This window comes from Ambystoma mexicanum, chromosome 2p (genome assembly GCF_040938575.1).
Source record: "Ambystoma mexicanum isolate Mex_15411 chromosome 2p, UKY_AmexF1_1, whole genome shotgun sequence".
NCBI lineage: Eukaryota > Metazoa > Chordata > Amphibia > Caudata > Ambystomatidae > Ambystoma > Ambystoma mexicanum.
The window spans coordinates 1,445,106,026-1,445,121,636 of NC_090923.1; the positions used below are offsets into that span (position 1 = coordinate 1,445,106,026).

Genomic DNA, 15,611 nt, shown 5'->3' on the forward strand with positions numbered 1-15,611 from the left:
GCGCTTTAGATGGTTCCACTGCACATTAGCCTTTTTCACAACTATTCTGCTGTTACGTTTATGTTTTTCACATGTTCTGGGCTACACTCGCTGCACCTACTTTCTCAAAAAAGCTCCTGTAAGTTAATATGCTGAACTGCTCAATCTGCCCATGTTGACTTCCAATTATTGCTGAGTGGCATGCTTCTCGGATTCACATGTAGGCTTGACACGGCCACCTATAGTTGCAGCATCCTACATTACCAAACCGCACACACTGCTTGTTTTCTCTCGAATTTCTTTGGTTCCAAGCACGCTGGCGCACGGCAATGGCGTACCCCACTGCGATTGCACTGTTCTACATAATTTTGTTTTGGGTTAGCCCCTGTTGGGCTCTTGCACAGATTGGATCATGTTGGGGTCGACCCGACTGTGCACTGGTTGGGATGGGTTGGGTTTACACTGCTAAACTTGGGTTGGTGGTGAGGGTGGGGGGAGGGAACGGGGTGTTATTTACAAAAGGCACACGAGGTTGCATGAGGCGCGCACAAAAGGGCCACGACTGCAAGAGTGACTCCGAATTTCGGAGGACGCACTATTGGTGGGTCCCTGATGTTCATTAAGAATATATGTCATGTAATGGAATATCCGTCACCGCAATGTCTACCGTCATAATGTCATGGAATGTCCGGGGGTTAAGTAACCATACTAAGGCCCGTAAAATAATGGCCTATGCCAACAGGCATGGGTGTAGAGTGGTGTTCCTACAGGAGACCCACTCCGATGGCCACATCCCTAGATCCATGGCTCCGACCTGGGGGCCGGCAAGATTCTTCACCTCCTATTCCACTCAATCCAGGGGGGCTCTAACTATGATTCATAAGTCCATTAAGTTTACACTGCACAAAAGTTACATTGACCCTGAGGGACGCTATGTCATACTGCACTGCACTTTAGTTAACAGAGAATATTTACTTGTCAACACCTATTGCCCCAATGTGGACTCTGCTGGATTTTTCGATACTATTGCCTCCATCCTACTGGGATATGTGGGTGTACCGATCCTCTGGGGTGGGGATTTTAATCTTATTCTGGATACGGTCCTGGACAGAACTGGTGCTGCCCCCCGTCCCCTGTCTAGTGCCGCACGCAGACTGAACTCCCACACCAAGAACCTAGACATCTGGGACGCCTGGAGATCGCTACACCCCCAATCTAGGGACTACACTTACTACTCATCAGTGCATGATAGCTCCTCCAGGATAGACCTATTTCTGGTATCAGGGGGAATCATGGGTGGAGTGGTGGACTCCCAGATCCTACCCCGCACACTGTCTGATCATTCCCCTATTACACTCTCGGTGAGGCTGGGTGTGCCTGCCCCGACATTTAGCACCTGGCGTTTCAAATCGGATGCCCTTAGGGACGTGGTGTTTAAGGCTGAAATACTTGCTGATATCCAGTCCTTCTTTGAACACAACACCCTCCGAGATACCTCGGCTGCAGTCAGATGGGAAGCCTTCAAAGTGTATATTAGGGGTATGTCCATCTCCCGTGAGGCTGGAGTGCTGAAAACGATCAGAACCGCACTGGGTCGATCTGAAGCCAAACTGAAACAGCTGGAACTGCAGTGTGCCACCAGGGCTGACCCTGTCACACTTACCCAAGTCTCCGATGAACTCCGGGTGTTCAACACGCTTGCCGTCAGCGAGATACAATACCTTGGCCGCCCTCAAGCAGCCAGGAAATATGGGGAGGGGGACAGGCCCGGGAGAACGTTGGCGTCACTGATTAAATGGGAATCTGGCCGAAAGCAAATCACCTCCATTAAAGAGAGTCTGGGCAATGCTCAATGGGCTGACCAACAAATCCTGGACACATTCACTGATTTCTATAGGTCCCTCTACTCCCAACCCGCTGAACACACTGAACAATATATGCGAGAACTTCTCAACCAGATCCCCACCACAGAGATTTCCTCCACTACTCGGGACGGGTTAGACTCCCCTATTACACTTGATGAGATAGTGACAGCCATTTCCGACTTGCCCAAAGGCAAAGCCCCGGGACCTGACGGCCTAACTGCCGCCTTCTACCAAGAACACGTCGCCATAGTAGCCCCCAGGCTTCTTGAGGTCTGGAATGAATCGCTCCGATTATCTATCCTCCCTCCCTCCATGCGCGAGGCAGCTATCACTGTGCTGCTCAAGCCCGGTAAACCAGAGGATGAGTGTGGGTCCTACCGACCCCTCTCCCTTATGAATATAGACACGAAGATCTTTGCGAAAATCATTGCGAATCGCTTTTTGCCCATTATGACGTATTTGGTCCATGAAGATCAGGCCGGCTTTGTACCTGGTAGGTCTACCTCCCATAATATTAGGAGACTCTTTAATGTGATGTCCCGCATCGATCAGAATACGCAAGCGGTGGCGGTCACACTGGACGCCCAGAAGGCCTTCGACATGGTCTCCTGGAAATACACATGGCTTGTTCTGGAGACTATGGGCATCGGCCCAAACATGATCAGGTTCATTAAATTACTATACACCTCTCCCGTGGCGAGGGTGAGGACCAATGCGTTGACGTCCGACCTTTTCACACTCTTTAGGGGTACCCGACAGGGTTGCCCCTTTTCCCCAATACTGTTCGCTCTAGCAATTGAACCGATGGCGGACTATGTCCGTGCTCACCATGCCCGCAAGGGGATAAGACTGAAAGACAGCCCCGAGATTATATCTCTATATGCGGATGATGTTTTGCTATACATCCGAGACCCCACGTCACATCTCGACCCAATATTGAGAGATATCACCCGTATTGGCACCCACTCCGGCTTCACCATCAACTATTCAAAATCTGAGATCTTTCCGCTCACCCAATCCACCCAACAACCCACTACTGAATACCCCCTCCGTTGGTCACCGAAGGGCGTTAGATATCTGGGTGTGCAAATATCCTTAACTAAATCCACCCTCCTTGCTGATAATTACTCTGCGGTAGCACAGATAGTCGAGACTAAAGTCCAACGGTGGCGCGCCCTTCCGTTATCCATCGCGGGTCGGCTTTCCCTTATTAAAATGATCCTTCTCCCTAAACTTCTTTACACTTTTGGCAATATACCTGTGTGGCCCGGGAAGGGCTACTTTGCTAGACTACACGCAATTTGTGCACAGTTCCTTTGGCACTCTGGCGCAGTGCGCAAAAAGTGGACGGACATGACACTCCCATATAGACTAGGGGGACTCACGGCTCCGGAGCTATCACTCTACTGGTACGCGGCCCAGGCACAGTTTGCCACACACTGGTACCCCGGTACCCCAGTGCGTCCCCATGTCAAACTGGAACGGCTGGCGGCGACTGGCACTGACCTAATGTCCATCATACTAAATCGGCAATACACACCCGACTCTCCTATTGACCCACTCAACACGACCCTATTAGCCTGGGCTCGCCTTCTGTGTCAGACACCGGAGGCCTCCCCGTACTACAAATGGCTTCCTGTTTGGGACTTTCCCGGCCTAGAACCCACTCATGATGCGTCATTGGCCCGACACTGGGGGGAGTTGGGATACCGGGCACTGACGGACTTCTACCCTAATGGCAGGTTTATTGACCCCCAAACTTGGAAATCGGGCCACACAGGGTCCGCCTTAGAGACCCTTCAGTACTTTAGATTAAGGGCTGCGTTCCGTACCAAATGGCCCTCATTTCCTGAAGAGCCCCCTGACAACTCGGCCATTGCATACATCGCTAACTCTGGTGGTGCTCGTGGAATAGTCTCAGCACTTTACAAGATTCTTCAGGCCACTACCCCTACACCCACCCTCAAGGCACGAGTTGAATGGGCCGGCGAACTAGGCCTGGAGATATCAGACGGGACCTGGTGGGCGATGTGCTTACACACCCAAAAAGTCTCCCTCAATTTCCGTTTCCGCGCCATGCAGTACAAACTCCTAAATAGACTGTACTACACTCCGCACAGGACCTCGAGATTCGCCCGGGCTGCGGTGCACCCCTGCCCCCGATGCGGGGCTATAGAGGCTGATCACTTACACATGTTCTGGTCCTGTGACAAATTACTTAGATTTTGGGAAAGTATTCTAGAAACACTCACGGCCATCACTGACACTGTAATTGACCCCGACCCGCTGGCTGTCCTATTTGGTGCCTGGAAAACAGATGACACCAGGGGCTCGGCTAGATTCCTCAATATTGGTTGTATGATAGCCAAGAAATGCATTCTTCAGAGCTGGAAAAGTCCCTTCCCCCCGACCCACCAGAAATGGCTTCACATGCTAACTTGGTCGCGCAACTGTGAGGAGGAATTTATATCTGTGCTCCCTGCCACCTCTCGTCCCAGAAACATCTGGACGGAGTTCAACTCATACCTGAACTGTCAAGGGGAGGGCACCTCCAGCTCTGTTTCGTCCCCCACTCCTTCAGTGACCATCCTTTCTACATGAACCCATACCTACAGGATTCCCTTATGTCTGTTGTCTGACGTTATTACCATTAATGTACTATGCTTCATGTATTGCTTCACCTTATACTGTCTAAATTGTGATTGTTGCCTTGATGTGTGTACCATGCTACCTCTGCCGCCAAAAATAAAAGTTTAAAATAAAAAAAAAAAAAAAAAAAAAGATAAGGCATCACATTATCCCAGTACAAGTTTATGCAGGATATATTGGAGACTGTATCCTGCAGCTAGATTGGTTGAAAGCTCGAAATAGAATTAGACAACAAAGAAATATTTCTTCTCCCGATGGTAATAGTTCATAAAATAATTTTCATGAGATTGTGCTGCTTTTCTGTAGAAGCGCTTTGGTTTATCCACTTTCAGAAAAATATTGTTAGTACATCTGTACCATTTGTCTCTCAACTAGCATTACTTGAGGCAAAAAAGAAAGAAGATGATGACGACCCATTGAGGCGGACTGGCAAGCCCTTTGGCGGTTTAATCAGGGATGTGCAGAGAAGATACCCCAAATATCTAAGTGATTTCAAAGATTGCCTGAATGCCCAGTGCATGGCCGCTGTGATCTTCATCTATTTTGCTGCTCTTTCCCCAGCAATAACGTTTGGTGGCCTGCTAGGTAAGACCTCTCTACCTTTACTTCAAAGAAGTGTGGTTGTGTAAAAGCAAGAGGGGTTTGCTCTGTGAACTATGTTGTTGATGGAAAAGAGCAGGAAGGGTAGGCTCTAGAATTGAACACTCCAGTGCTAGGCTCGGTATTTGGTCTGATGGTCTCAATATATCTGTGCAAGGTCACAGGTGGGAAGAGGTGAACCCACACCTCTTGTATGGAAATAGTGAAAAGTCCTGGTTACCTTGCAATTAGAGGTTTTTGGTGAATCTTATGAATAAAAAGATTCTAACGCTGGATGCAGTGTTTCAAAAAGTGTTACTTTATTCTCTGTAGTGTAGACACATGTTCTAAAGGTGGTCAGCCGACATGTGTTTCGACCCCTCAGGGTCTTTCTCAAGGCAGGTTGAAGTAAGGTAAATGGGAGTGTGTTGCCCCAAGGGTTTTTCAGTTGAAGCCGTGTGGCAAGTTAATCGTGGTCGGGTCTGATGCAATTCATGGCTGACGCATACCTGACGGATGGCGGCACAAGCCATGAATTGCATCAGACCCAGCCACAATTAACTTGCTACACGGCTTCAATTGAAAAACCCTTGGGGCAACCCCCACCCCCCTTGTCCTTACTTCAACCTGGTTTGAGAAGGATCCTCCAGGGTCGAAACACATGTCGGCTGACCACCTTTAGACCATGTGTCTACACTACAGAGAATAAAGTAACACTTTTTGAAACACTGCATCCAGCGTTAGAATCTTTTTATTCATAACATTCACCGAAAAACCTCTAATTGCAAGGTAACCAGGACTTTTCACTATGTCATTGAACGAACTATGATGATCATGCATATGGATTATTGGGCATTAATGTAATGTGTGTATTAGATATCTGCATTGTGCTTGAAGCAAGACTTTGTTGATTACAGTAACTAGCATGGCTTATGTATCACACACATCGGTGCTCACATCCAATTGTATGACAGGAGAGATAGCGTGAGAAGGAATGTTCACTTCTGTACAGCTCCCCCACTTCCTTAGGTGGTTGGTGCTGGTTCTAGCATTCATTGCTAAACTAATTGCTATTTACTCATTTTTGAGAATGCATGCATGTATGCTAAAACTAGATGTACTCATTTAGAAAGTATGTTCATTTTATTGGTTTTGTGAACTCATTATTATTTGTATTGACACAATCTCCTTCTTAGCTGAAAGGGCCATCAGTGTGAAAGTCAAAGGGGGTAGGGATTTCCCATGCTCCTTGATGACAGCCCTGGAGGATGTGTATGGATGACCCCATGGCATGGCACATGGTAGCACATCTGCTTAGCGGGCTGACACAACAACTACATATCCCACAATCCTTCTATATCAGGATCAAACCACTCTGCTTGTCATAAAATACAGTTAGGCCCCTTTAAAGCCCAGGAAACTAAATGCAGATTTTTGCATCCTGCCAGCACCATAAGCACACGGCAACATCCGCAAGAGCACATTTAGAATAATTTGCAACGCCCAAAAAATACTCCCAAACTCAACTGTAGCTGCCCGGAGCCTCACTGTTTTTCAGGGAAAAGACACTAAATCTCTGGGATGCCATTTTGAAGACTTGCCCTGTCGTTGCAGTAACATAAAAGGTGACCTACCAAATCTCAGAGAAAACCTGGCCGGTCAAATGAGATTCAAAATGGCTTACTCCAATGTTATAACCTATGTCTCCCGAGGCCAGCACAAGAGGGGAGGTATTAGACGATAGGGAATAGTAGAGGTATAAACCAGTGAACAAAGAGCCCACCCCCGGGGAGTTGACAGGACTCTATATAAGCATTTAGCCTGAGGAGTGGATCACTGGATCAGAGGAATGAAGAAATGTGGTATGAGTTGACGAGCAGGATGAGGAGGCATTGAGATTGGAGGAGGAGACCGGAGGGGTATAATGCTCTGGAGGCTGGATGGTGAGGAGCTAGAAGGGGAGAAGTGGCTGACAGAATTTGAGAACATCAATAGAAGGAAAAGATTCAATAGGGGGAATTGGAGGGAGCCACAGCATAGAATTATTGGAAGAGGGTGTGGAACATCAATGGGAGCAAGGTACAGAGTTATTGGAGGAGGCTGGGGAGAACAACAACGAGAATATTTGAGGAGGTGAGAGACCATCAATAGGAGAAAGTTGGAGAATTGATGAGGTTACTAGAACAGCATCAGAGATATTGGAGGAGGTTTGAGGAAGGTGGAGCAGTAGTGGTGGAGGTTGAGAGAGCAAACCAAAAAGGGGCATTGCAGAAGGGAGGTGAAGTGAGACAAGAGAGAAGGTTGAATAAATAACTTCTAAGAGTTGTTGAGAAAGCAGGAGGAGGAAGGAAAATATAATTGGGAAAGGAGTGAGAACACTGGAAGAGGTGGGATTTTCTAGCTTGGCAATACCTGAAGGAGAAGATGGGAGAATTCTGAGGTAAAGAGAGTAAGTCGGAGAAGGCCAGGTTGACAGGAAGCCCAAGTCTAGATCCCACTGCCACAACCACAGTCTGTTGTGCCAGCGGTCTCGTGTCACACCCGAGGACTAGAGACAGGAGCTGTCTAGTAAAAACCAAACAGGAAGACTGTCCTCTCCATCCCATAGAACCCGTCCACGGCTCCTGCTAGGAGAGACCGGCACGAGAAGAAGTATCGCATCCCGAACTCCACCCCTATGTGTCTCAGGGCACAGCCATCCCCGCATTCGGTGGTCTCCGCGGCGACCAAGAAGAAAGCGGCAGGGGCGACAGCGTCAATTTAAACATCCCTACCAGACGGCGAGGGGAAGAAGCTGGACGCCATTGGACGACGGGTCATCTCGTCGGCGGCAACGACGATTTAGGCGCACAACGCCCTCGCAATCGTGGCACGCTACAACAGGGAGCTGTGCTTCAGGATCGCTCCCCTGCTGGACTTCCTCCCGGACGACAAGAGGGCCGAGGAAATCCTACAGGAAGGCAGGTGGCTTCGGACCACGCCATTACGGTGGCCACGGACATCGCTGACACCGGCTTTCATCAGATGGGCAACAGCGTTTGCCTTCGCCGGCGTGGTTGGCTCAAGGCCACCGACTTCCGTCAGGATGTGCAGACCAGGGTACTGGACATGCCCTTCAATGGGAACAACCTGTTCGGCAAGACAGTGGACGAGTCACTACAGGCCATCAAGGCGGACACTGAGACGTCTCGGACCTTGGGTGTTCTTCAACCGCTACGGCCATCCTTTCGGAGCTCCGGTAGGAAGCAAGGTGCTGCCAAAGGATTCGGCGGTGGTTCCTCGTCGTACCGGCAAGCAGCCTGTTCCTCGTCGCAGGAGGCCTACAGAGGACGCGGCAAGACAGGAGGATCCCATAGTCGTCGCCAAGGAGGCCAAGGCGGCAAGGCCGCGATGAAACAGGACTGAACCGGCTGTGGCGTCGGACACCCACCGGAGCACCCCAGTGGGAGGCCGGCTGGCGAAATTCGTCAGCGTGTGGGAGTCCATCTCCACCGACCGTTGGGTGCTGGATGCCCTGGCACGCGGGCACACCCTGGAATTCCGAAAGAGGTGTCCCCGTATTCCACCCGTGGCCAGGAAGGAAAACCACGTCCCACAACTACTTCTGGAGGTACGAGCGATGTTAAGAAGGGGAGCCGTAGAACTCATCTCAAAGAGGCTCCAGGGCTCCGGAGTGTACTTGCGGTACGTCCTCATCCGGAAGAAGACCGGCGGTTGGCGACCCATCCTGAACCTTCGTCGTCTAAACAAGTACATCAAGTCCCAGAAGTTCCGGATGGTCCCCCTCCAGCACGTGCTGGGACAGCTGGAGGAAGGCGACTTCCTATCGTCGCTGGACTTGGAGGATGCCTACTTCCACATCCCCATCCTAAAAGGACATAGAAAATTCCTATGATTTGTGGTCCAAGGGCGATACTATCAGTTCAGGCCCTTCCCTTCGGATTGAAGTCGGCGCCCAGGGTGTTCACCAAATGCCTATCACCAGGGGTGGCGCGGTTGCGCCTGCAGGGGATCCACGTCTACCCCTACCTGGACGATTGGCTCATCCGAGCAAAGTCAAGGGAACTCGCCGTCGATCACACAGCGAAGACCGTCCAACTTCTCACAGATCTGGGATTCTCGATCAACTTCGCGAAATCCCACTTGCTACTGTCGCAAGTCGCCCTGTTCCTGGGAGCCAGGCTCGACACAGTGGCGCGATTGGCTTCGCCATCGGAGGAAAGGACGAAGGCTATCCTGGGCACGGTACAACAGCTGTTGACCATGGACGTGGCCAGGGTGAGGTCCATCACGTCCCTACTCGCCATGATCCCCTCGTGCATCTACCTCGTACTCCTATGCAGGCTGCGGGTGCGACCCCTACAGGAGTTCCTCGACGCCCGTTGGATGCAAGCGGCGGGCAGCTTCAAAGACAGGATCACACTCAACAAGACATTCCGCCAAGCGATCCGGTGGTGGGGAACCCGCGCGCATCTTGCATCGGGCATGGACTTCCAGACCCCGGCACATAAGGAGACGGTGACGACGGACGCCTCCCTGGAGGGATGGGGGGCGTTCACCGGAGATCTCCATGCAAGAGGCCTTTGGCTCCCGGAGGAGAGGTCACTACACATCAGTGTCCTGAAGCTCTGTGCAGTGTTCTGGGCCCTCAGGTCGTTCCTTCCGTCCCTCAAGGGCAAAGTGGTAAGGGTCTTCACCGACAACACCACCACGATGTTCTACATCCGGAAGCAGGGGGGCACCAGATCCCCAACCCTCTCCAAGAAAGTGCAGGATCTGTGGCACTGGGCCGTCGCCCAAGGGATGTTCCTGGTACCCTTCCATCTGGCAGGAATAAAGAACACCATCACTGACTCACTCAGCAGGGAGCTGCGCTCGTGCCACGAGTGGGAACTGCGGCAGGATCAAGTTGATCTCCTATTCCGACGATGGGGCAATCGCCAGATCGACCTATTCGCGACGGCGACGAACGCCAAGTGGCGAAGGTTCGCCAGCAGGTTTCCCCAGCCGGGGAGCATGGGCGATGCCTTCTCATTCCCCTGAGACAGCCTTTTCCTGGATGCGTTCCCCCCGTTGCCGTTGCTGCTGCGACTCATCAGTCAACTCAGACTGTCCTGGTGCAGGATGATCCTTGTTGCACCGGCATGGCCGAGGCAGATCTGGTTTCCAGACCTTCTGGACTAGTCAGCGTTCCCCCACGTTAAACTACCGACGGACGCAGATCTTCTCACCAGGGAAGGAGGCGCCATCCTCCACCCCGACCCAGGATCGCTGAACGTGCAGGCCTGGCTCCTGCAGCACGAGAGTTCAGAGGGTACGATATCCCGGTGGACTGCAAGGAGGTGCTTGCAAAGGCCAGGGCGTCCTCGACTCTCGAGTGCTATGGACACAAATGGAAGAGGTTCTCTGTCTGGTGTAGTGCACAGAAGATTAACCCTCTGCGGATTACGGCCCCTCAAGTGCTGCTGTACTTGCCATCGCTTGGCAAGGCGGGGCTGGCGCATGCCTCCATCAAGGTCCATCTGGCGGCTATATCCCGCTACACCAGAACTCCGGGGTGGTCATCTCTATGGTCTCATCGGCTGGTGAAGGGGTTCATGAAAGGACTGTTCCGATCGTTCCCGCCGGTGAAGGCTCCGGCCCCGACGTGGGAGCTCAACGTGGTGCTGACCAGGCTCATGGGGCCGCCATTCGAGCCTCTGCATTCGGCACCGTTGAAATTCCTGTCGTGGAAGACAGCATTTCTTGTGGCCATCACCTCTGCACGGCGAGTGGGAGAGATCCAGGCCCCTCATGTAAACCTCCATACATGACATTCCATGTGACGAGGGTGGTGCTGAGGACACACCCCTCCTTCATGCCCAAGGTGCTGTCGGACTTCCATCTCAACAAGCCCTTGGTTTTACCTATTTTCTACCCGTCGCCTTCGTCGCCGGCTGAGAGGACTTTACACTCGCTGGATGTGGTTAGAGCGCTGAAGTTCTATGTGGACTGCACAAAGAGTTTTTGGAAGACATCACAGCTGTTTGTGAACTTTGGACCTGTGAACCAAGCCAAGGCCCTCTTGAAGGCTTCCATTTTCCAGATGGCTCTCTGGCTGCATCATGCACTGCAACCGGTTGGCAAACCGACCGTTGCCCAGCCGCCCGAGAACCCATTCAACCAGAGCAATCGCTGCTACCTGTCTGGTGTGCCCCTGCTGGACATCTGCAGGGCTGCTACTTGGAGGTCGACGCACACCTTCACAAGATTCTACTGCGTCGACTGGGATTCCAGGGAGGAGTCCAGAGTCGGCCACGCAGTGCTGCGCAACCTGTTCGCCTGAAGGTGAGCCTGGTGAGGAGGTAAGAGATGTTTAATGTTGAGTTGTTGAAATGCTTAATGTTGAGCCTTGCCACCTTCCGTGGTTGTGCATGTGTGTACTGCTATGTATTCTTGTATTCATGAGCATGCGAATCCATGCCAGACCCCATGCTGGAGAAGGAACAAGTTACTTACCTGTAACTGTTGTTCTCCAGCATGGGTCTGGCATGGATTCACACGTGAACCCTCCCGCCTACCCCTCTGCGGCTCTTCTCTTGGTCCTACTACCACTTTACGTGCTACCAAATCTGAAGATGGCTGCCAGAGGAGTGGCTTAGGTAGAGGGCAGTCATTGGCTGGGGGCAGTATGACCCAGAGACCAGTGATTGGTTACTAGTAGAAAGACAGTTCAGAAACGAAACTGAAACTGATTTTTTTCTTTACCGAGGATTCCCAACCTTACGACAGGGAATTTTCATGAGCATGTGAATCCATGCCAGACCCATGCTGGAGAACAACAGTTACAGGTAAGTAACTTGTTCCCTGATGTCACATTTTGTCCAACAATCAATAGCTCTAATCGAGTGTTACTTTTTGAATCTTCTGAGAAGAATCAACCTTGAACTTAGACATTGCATCAGTGTCTTATTTCATGATGATGATGGTGCCATGAATTGTATCTTATTCAGGGCAAGTTTCTTAATTGTGCATTCAAAACTATTGGATTGATTTACAAGTTACAGTAAGGCACACAGACTACAACATTGAACAAACTATAATCTACATGTAGACACTGATGATTGGGAGGAGTATTTGGGAATGGAAAGTTCTAATAACAATAATAATAATAACATTGAGTACTCTTTTGATGTGCCCCATGAAGGCCATGCTCCTAACACTTTTTTGGGCGATTACATGACTAACTCTGCATATGTGGAACATCATACACCTATTAGCAGGAGAGAAAATAGACATTCTCCGATATCTGAGGGCGAGTTATAATTAAGGCTTCCAGATTTCTATTCTTACTGATTTTTACAAATAAATACAGACGGAAATCCATCCGCTTTCTGTCTGTATTTATTTATAAAAATGGAAAAACAGGTCTTTCTGTCTGGTTCTCTATGATGCCACTCATGCATCTGCAATGTGATTGGCCTGCGATTGGCAGCTTGGAGAATGTAAAAGGTGAATAAAAATAGCATTAAAGTTCTTCAAATTGCTCCCGGTATAATCTTAAGGCAGCAGCAGTCATAGGAGCAACTGTTCATTGTTATGGAAAAAATAGAGCTAGCATTTCTTTCCTATGTGGCTGCATGTGTGCTTTAGTAAATGCATTTTGTATTAGAAAAAAGCAGAAAAATACTGGTTGCAAATGATCTTTTTATATGACAAAAAATAAATGTGCATAAATACAGAAAAAAAGGCCCAAAAATAAATATGGATAAATACAGATGGAAATGGCAGAAAAATAAATACCATGAAACTGGAAGCCTTAGTTATAATTCACTTTTGTCAAGTACAAAACCGTGTTCTGTCAGCATATGAAGAACTAGCCTTCATGTCTTGTGATAAGTGGCTTTTATGCTGGGCTAGTCATTTTCAACTTAAAACGTTAACACTACTTTCAGCATCAATGACCAGATGATATTATGCATTTCATAAAACCTTTGTTAGCAAAAATCTTTTTAGTGGAAACTTGAAACTTTGGAAAAAACTAAAATGGCCAATATTACAGCGCCCACTTAATGGCGATAGTCTCTAATATTCTGCCATGTACTTGTCGTTATTTTCCATACCGTATGGGATGTTGGCATTAAAAGGGACCAATATCTTTTGCAGTATAACATAAGGAGAGAGGGTCCTAGAGTCTAGGATAACAGTAATCACTATAGAGATTAACCTATACTGATTCCTGCCATCAGCCAACACCAGATCAAGTGCACCACAAACGGGACATTGAATACAGAGCTCTTTCTCACCCAACACTTATCTTGGGAAACAGTCATAGGATGATTATATAATAGTGACAGAGGCTAGAAGACATTCACTGAACCCTGCACTTTCAGCAAGAGGTCACCTTGTGTGGTGCTTGCAGTAGGTCTCTTCTGTTGGCACTAGAACTATGAAGACAAACCTTTGTGATACTCCTGTTTTAGAGCCAAGATGAGGATTTGTGTATGATGTCTCTTTGAAAGCTACATAAGCAGAGTGTTTTTCTAGCGATTGCACTTATCACTCGGCTGTAAAGAAAAATGATTTCCTAGAGACTCTGAAAAAGGGGAATGGAATATTGAAAGGAAAGAGCCATGATGACTGTGAAGATATCTTTAAAAGAAACACCTTCAACATCCTTTAGCTTCAATGTTCCTTGCACTTTTATCATTGACTACACTAAGAATGTACAATGTACACACATACAAGGATGGAAAGGGAGCTGCAGAGAGGTCACCTAATATGATGGGAGCTGTTTGTTTGAAAAAAGTTGCAACATGTCCGTTGAAAGACAATCCAACCATAAGTTGTGCTGAAGCAATTAGTTTGGTTTCCAAACTAGTCTTGACTCTAAATTTAAAGGCTATGACACATAAACTGCTTTCAAAGTCATGTACTGCCATACACATAGAAGGACACTTCTCCAGCCAAACAGAAGAACTGCAAGGCACAAGATCCAGTAACAAACATGACAATCCTGCTATTTGATGATGCTGACTCTAGCATCGGAATCTCTTATTAGAAAGCTTAGCTTGGAGAGATTATCGGGTAGGTCCCTATTTGAAAAAGGCAACAACCACATGGAGTAAGGTTTGCACCATAGCGTAACGTGTCTCTACTTCCAGATTGCCAGTGACCAAACGGCAGCGCAGTGCACCGATTCTATTCATTGAATTCATCTTCAGGGAATGATATGACACACACCCAGGTAGGGAAACAAGGGCCTGGCCCACTACTCTTCAGTTTCACTTCCATCACTCACACCTTGATCAGCTCATTTTAAATAACGCACTATGGTGCCAACACATGCTTTCCACACTGTTCCCCCCCTCCCAAGACGGGGCCACAAGTAGCCAACGAGGCGCATCATCAATATCTCGGGGCACCATGGAAATCTAATACCGGTTAGGGATTTTGACTCAATCCTTCCTACTGGATGAATGATCACGGCACTGGGACACTGAACTAAGACACATTTTCTACACCTAGGGATGCATACAGCAATTCCCTTACAATGTACTGTTCTCTGATCTTGCCTCTAGATTACAGAGACCTACCTCTCCTTGAACAACATGAGGCTCTATAGATTGCAGGATCAATTCCTTCTATTACACATCAGGTGCAGTGTCACCCTCTCTGATGTCACTGTCTGACCGAGTAGGGTGAAGATGCCTGTAGCACCCCACTTCCCGCTAATTTAGGGTAAGTGGACCAGGGTGTTAAAATGGCTTCCTAAATGATGTTTGGTCATTCACTGTCATAACGCATACATGTATTAACAGGGTCTACAAAGATGCCCTGATGAAGGCGATTCTATTTATATTCTTGATCGATGAAACGTGCTACATCAGGGGTTACTGCCAAGAATTCAGGAGTCCCGCCAGACCACCCTGATGCCACAAACACGTTGGCAGACCCTATTCTAAATAACATTAACTATATAAATTGAAGGATAATTAAGATTGTCCTTGCATACTGCGCATGGAGTCTTGATTCTATTAAAGACATGGAGGCGAGCATTATGCTTCAACTTCTTTAATATTACTCTTCAGCAGTTTCATCAAATAACAGAAAATTTAACTTCAACTTCTCATTTTCTTTTCTTTTTTTTCTGAACTACATTTCCTTCTAAATGCTGTCTCTTCTGTAGTCCACTGTCCTTCCAGACCCTCTGAGTCACTTCCTGCTCTCAACTCCTCCTCTTCTTTGGATGCTCTGAACTCCACCCCGAAACTTTGCACTGGTAAACTGCCCAAACATCGAACTATTAAACTGTCCGTCCAGACCAGGATGAGCACTTGTCCATTCTTAACGTCCTGCTCCTGTCGAGTCATGCTGGGCCACCCGGCCGGCCTGGGGATCCCTGGCTCTATGCTCTAGTCAGCCCTTCTTCTGGTCCTCTCCTGTCAAGATAGAAGGATGTCATTAGGGAGGAGAGTACACTGCCCATGTAACAAATCAACTGGGTTATACATATTAACATAGACAGTGTACACATTGGGTGGGAGATGAATGCTCGCC

At 48.7% G+C, this 15,611-nt stretch overlaps 1 protein-coding gene across 8 annotated transcripts in view; it reads left to right on the forward strand.

Annotated features, from left to right (window-relative positions):
• SLC4A2 (solute carrier family 4 member 2) overlaps window positions 1-15,611 on the forward strand; it is a 1,509,271-nt gene that overhangs the window by 1,230,291 nt on the left and 263,369 nt on the right. For all 8 annotated transcript variants that reach the window (XM_069645996.1, XM_069645995.1, XM_069646002.1 and 5 more), the window contains one exon: window positions 4,869-5,078. In XM_069645996.1, coding sequence (XP_069502097.1) covers window positions 4,869-5,078 — 210 coding nt within the window. The remainder of the gene's footprint in view (window positions 1-4,868; window positions 5,079-15,611) is intronic.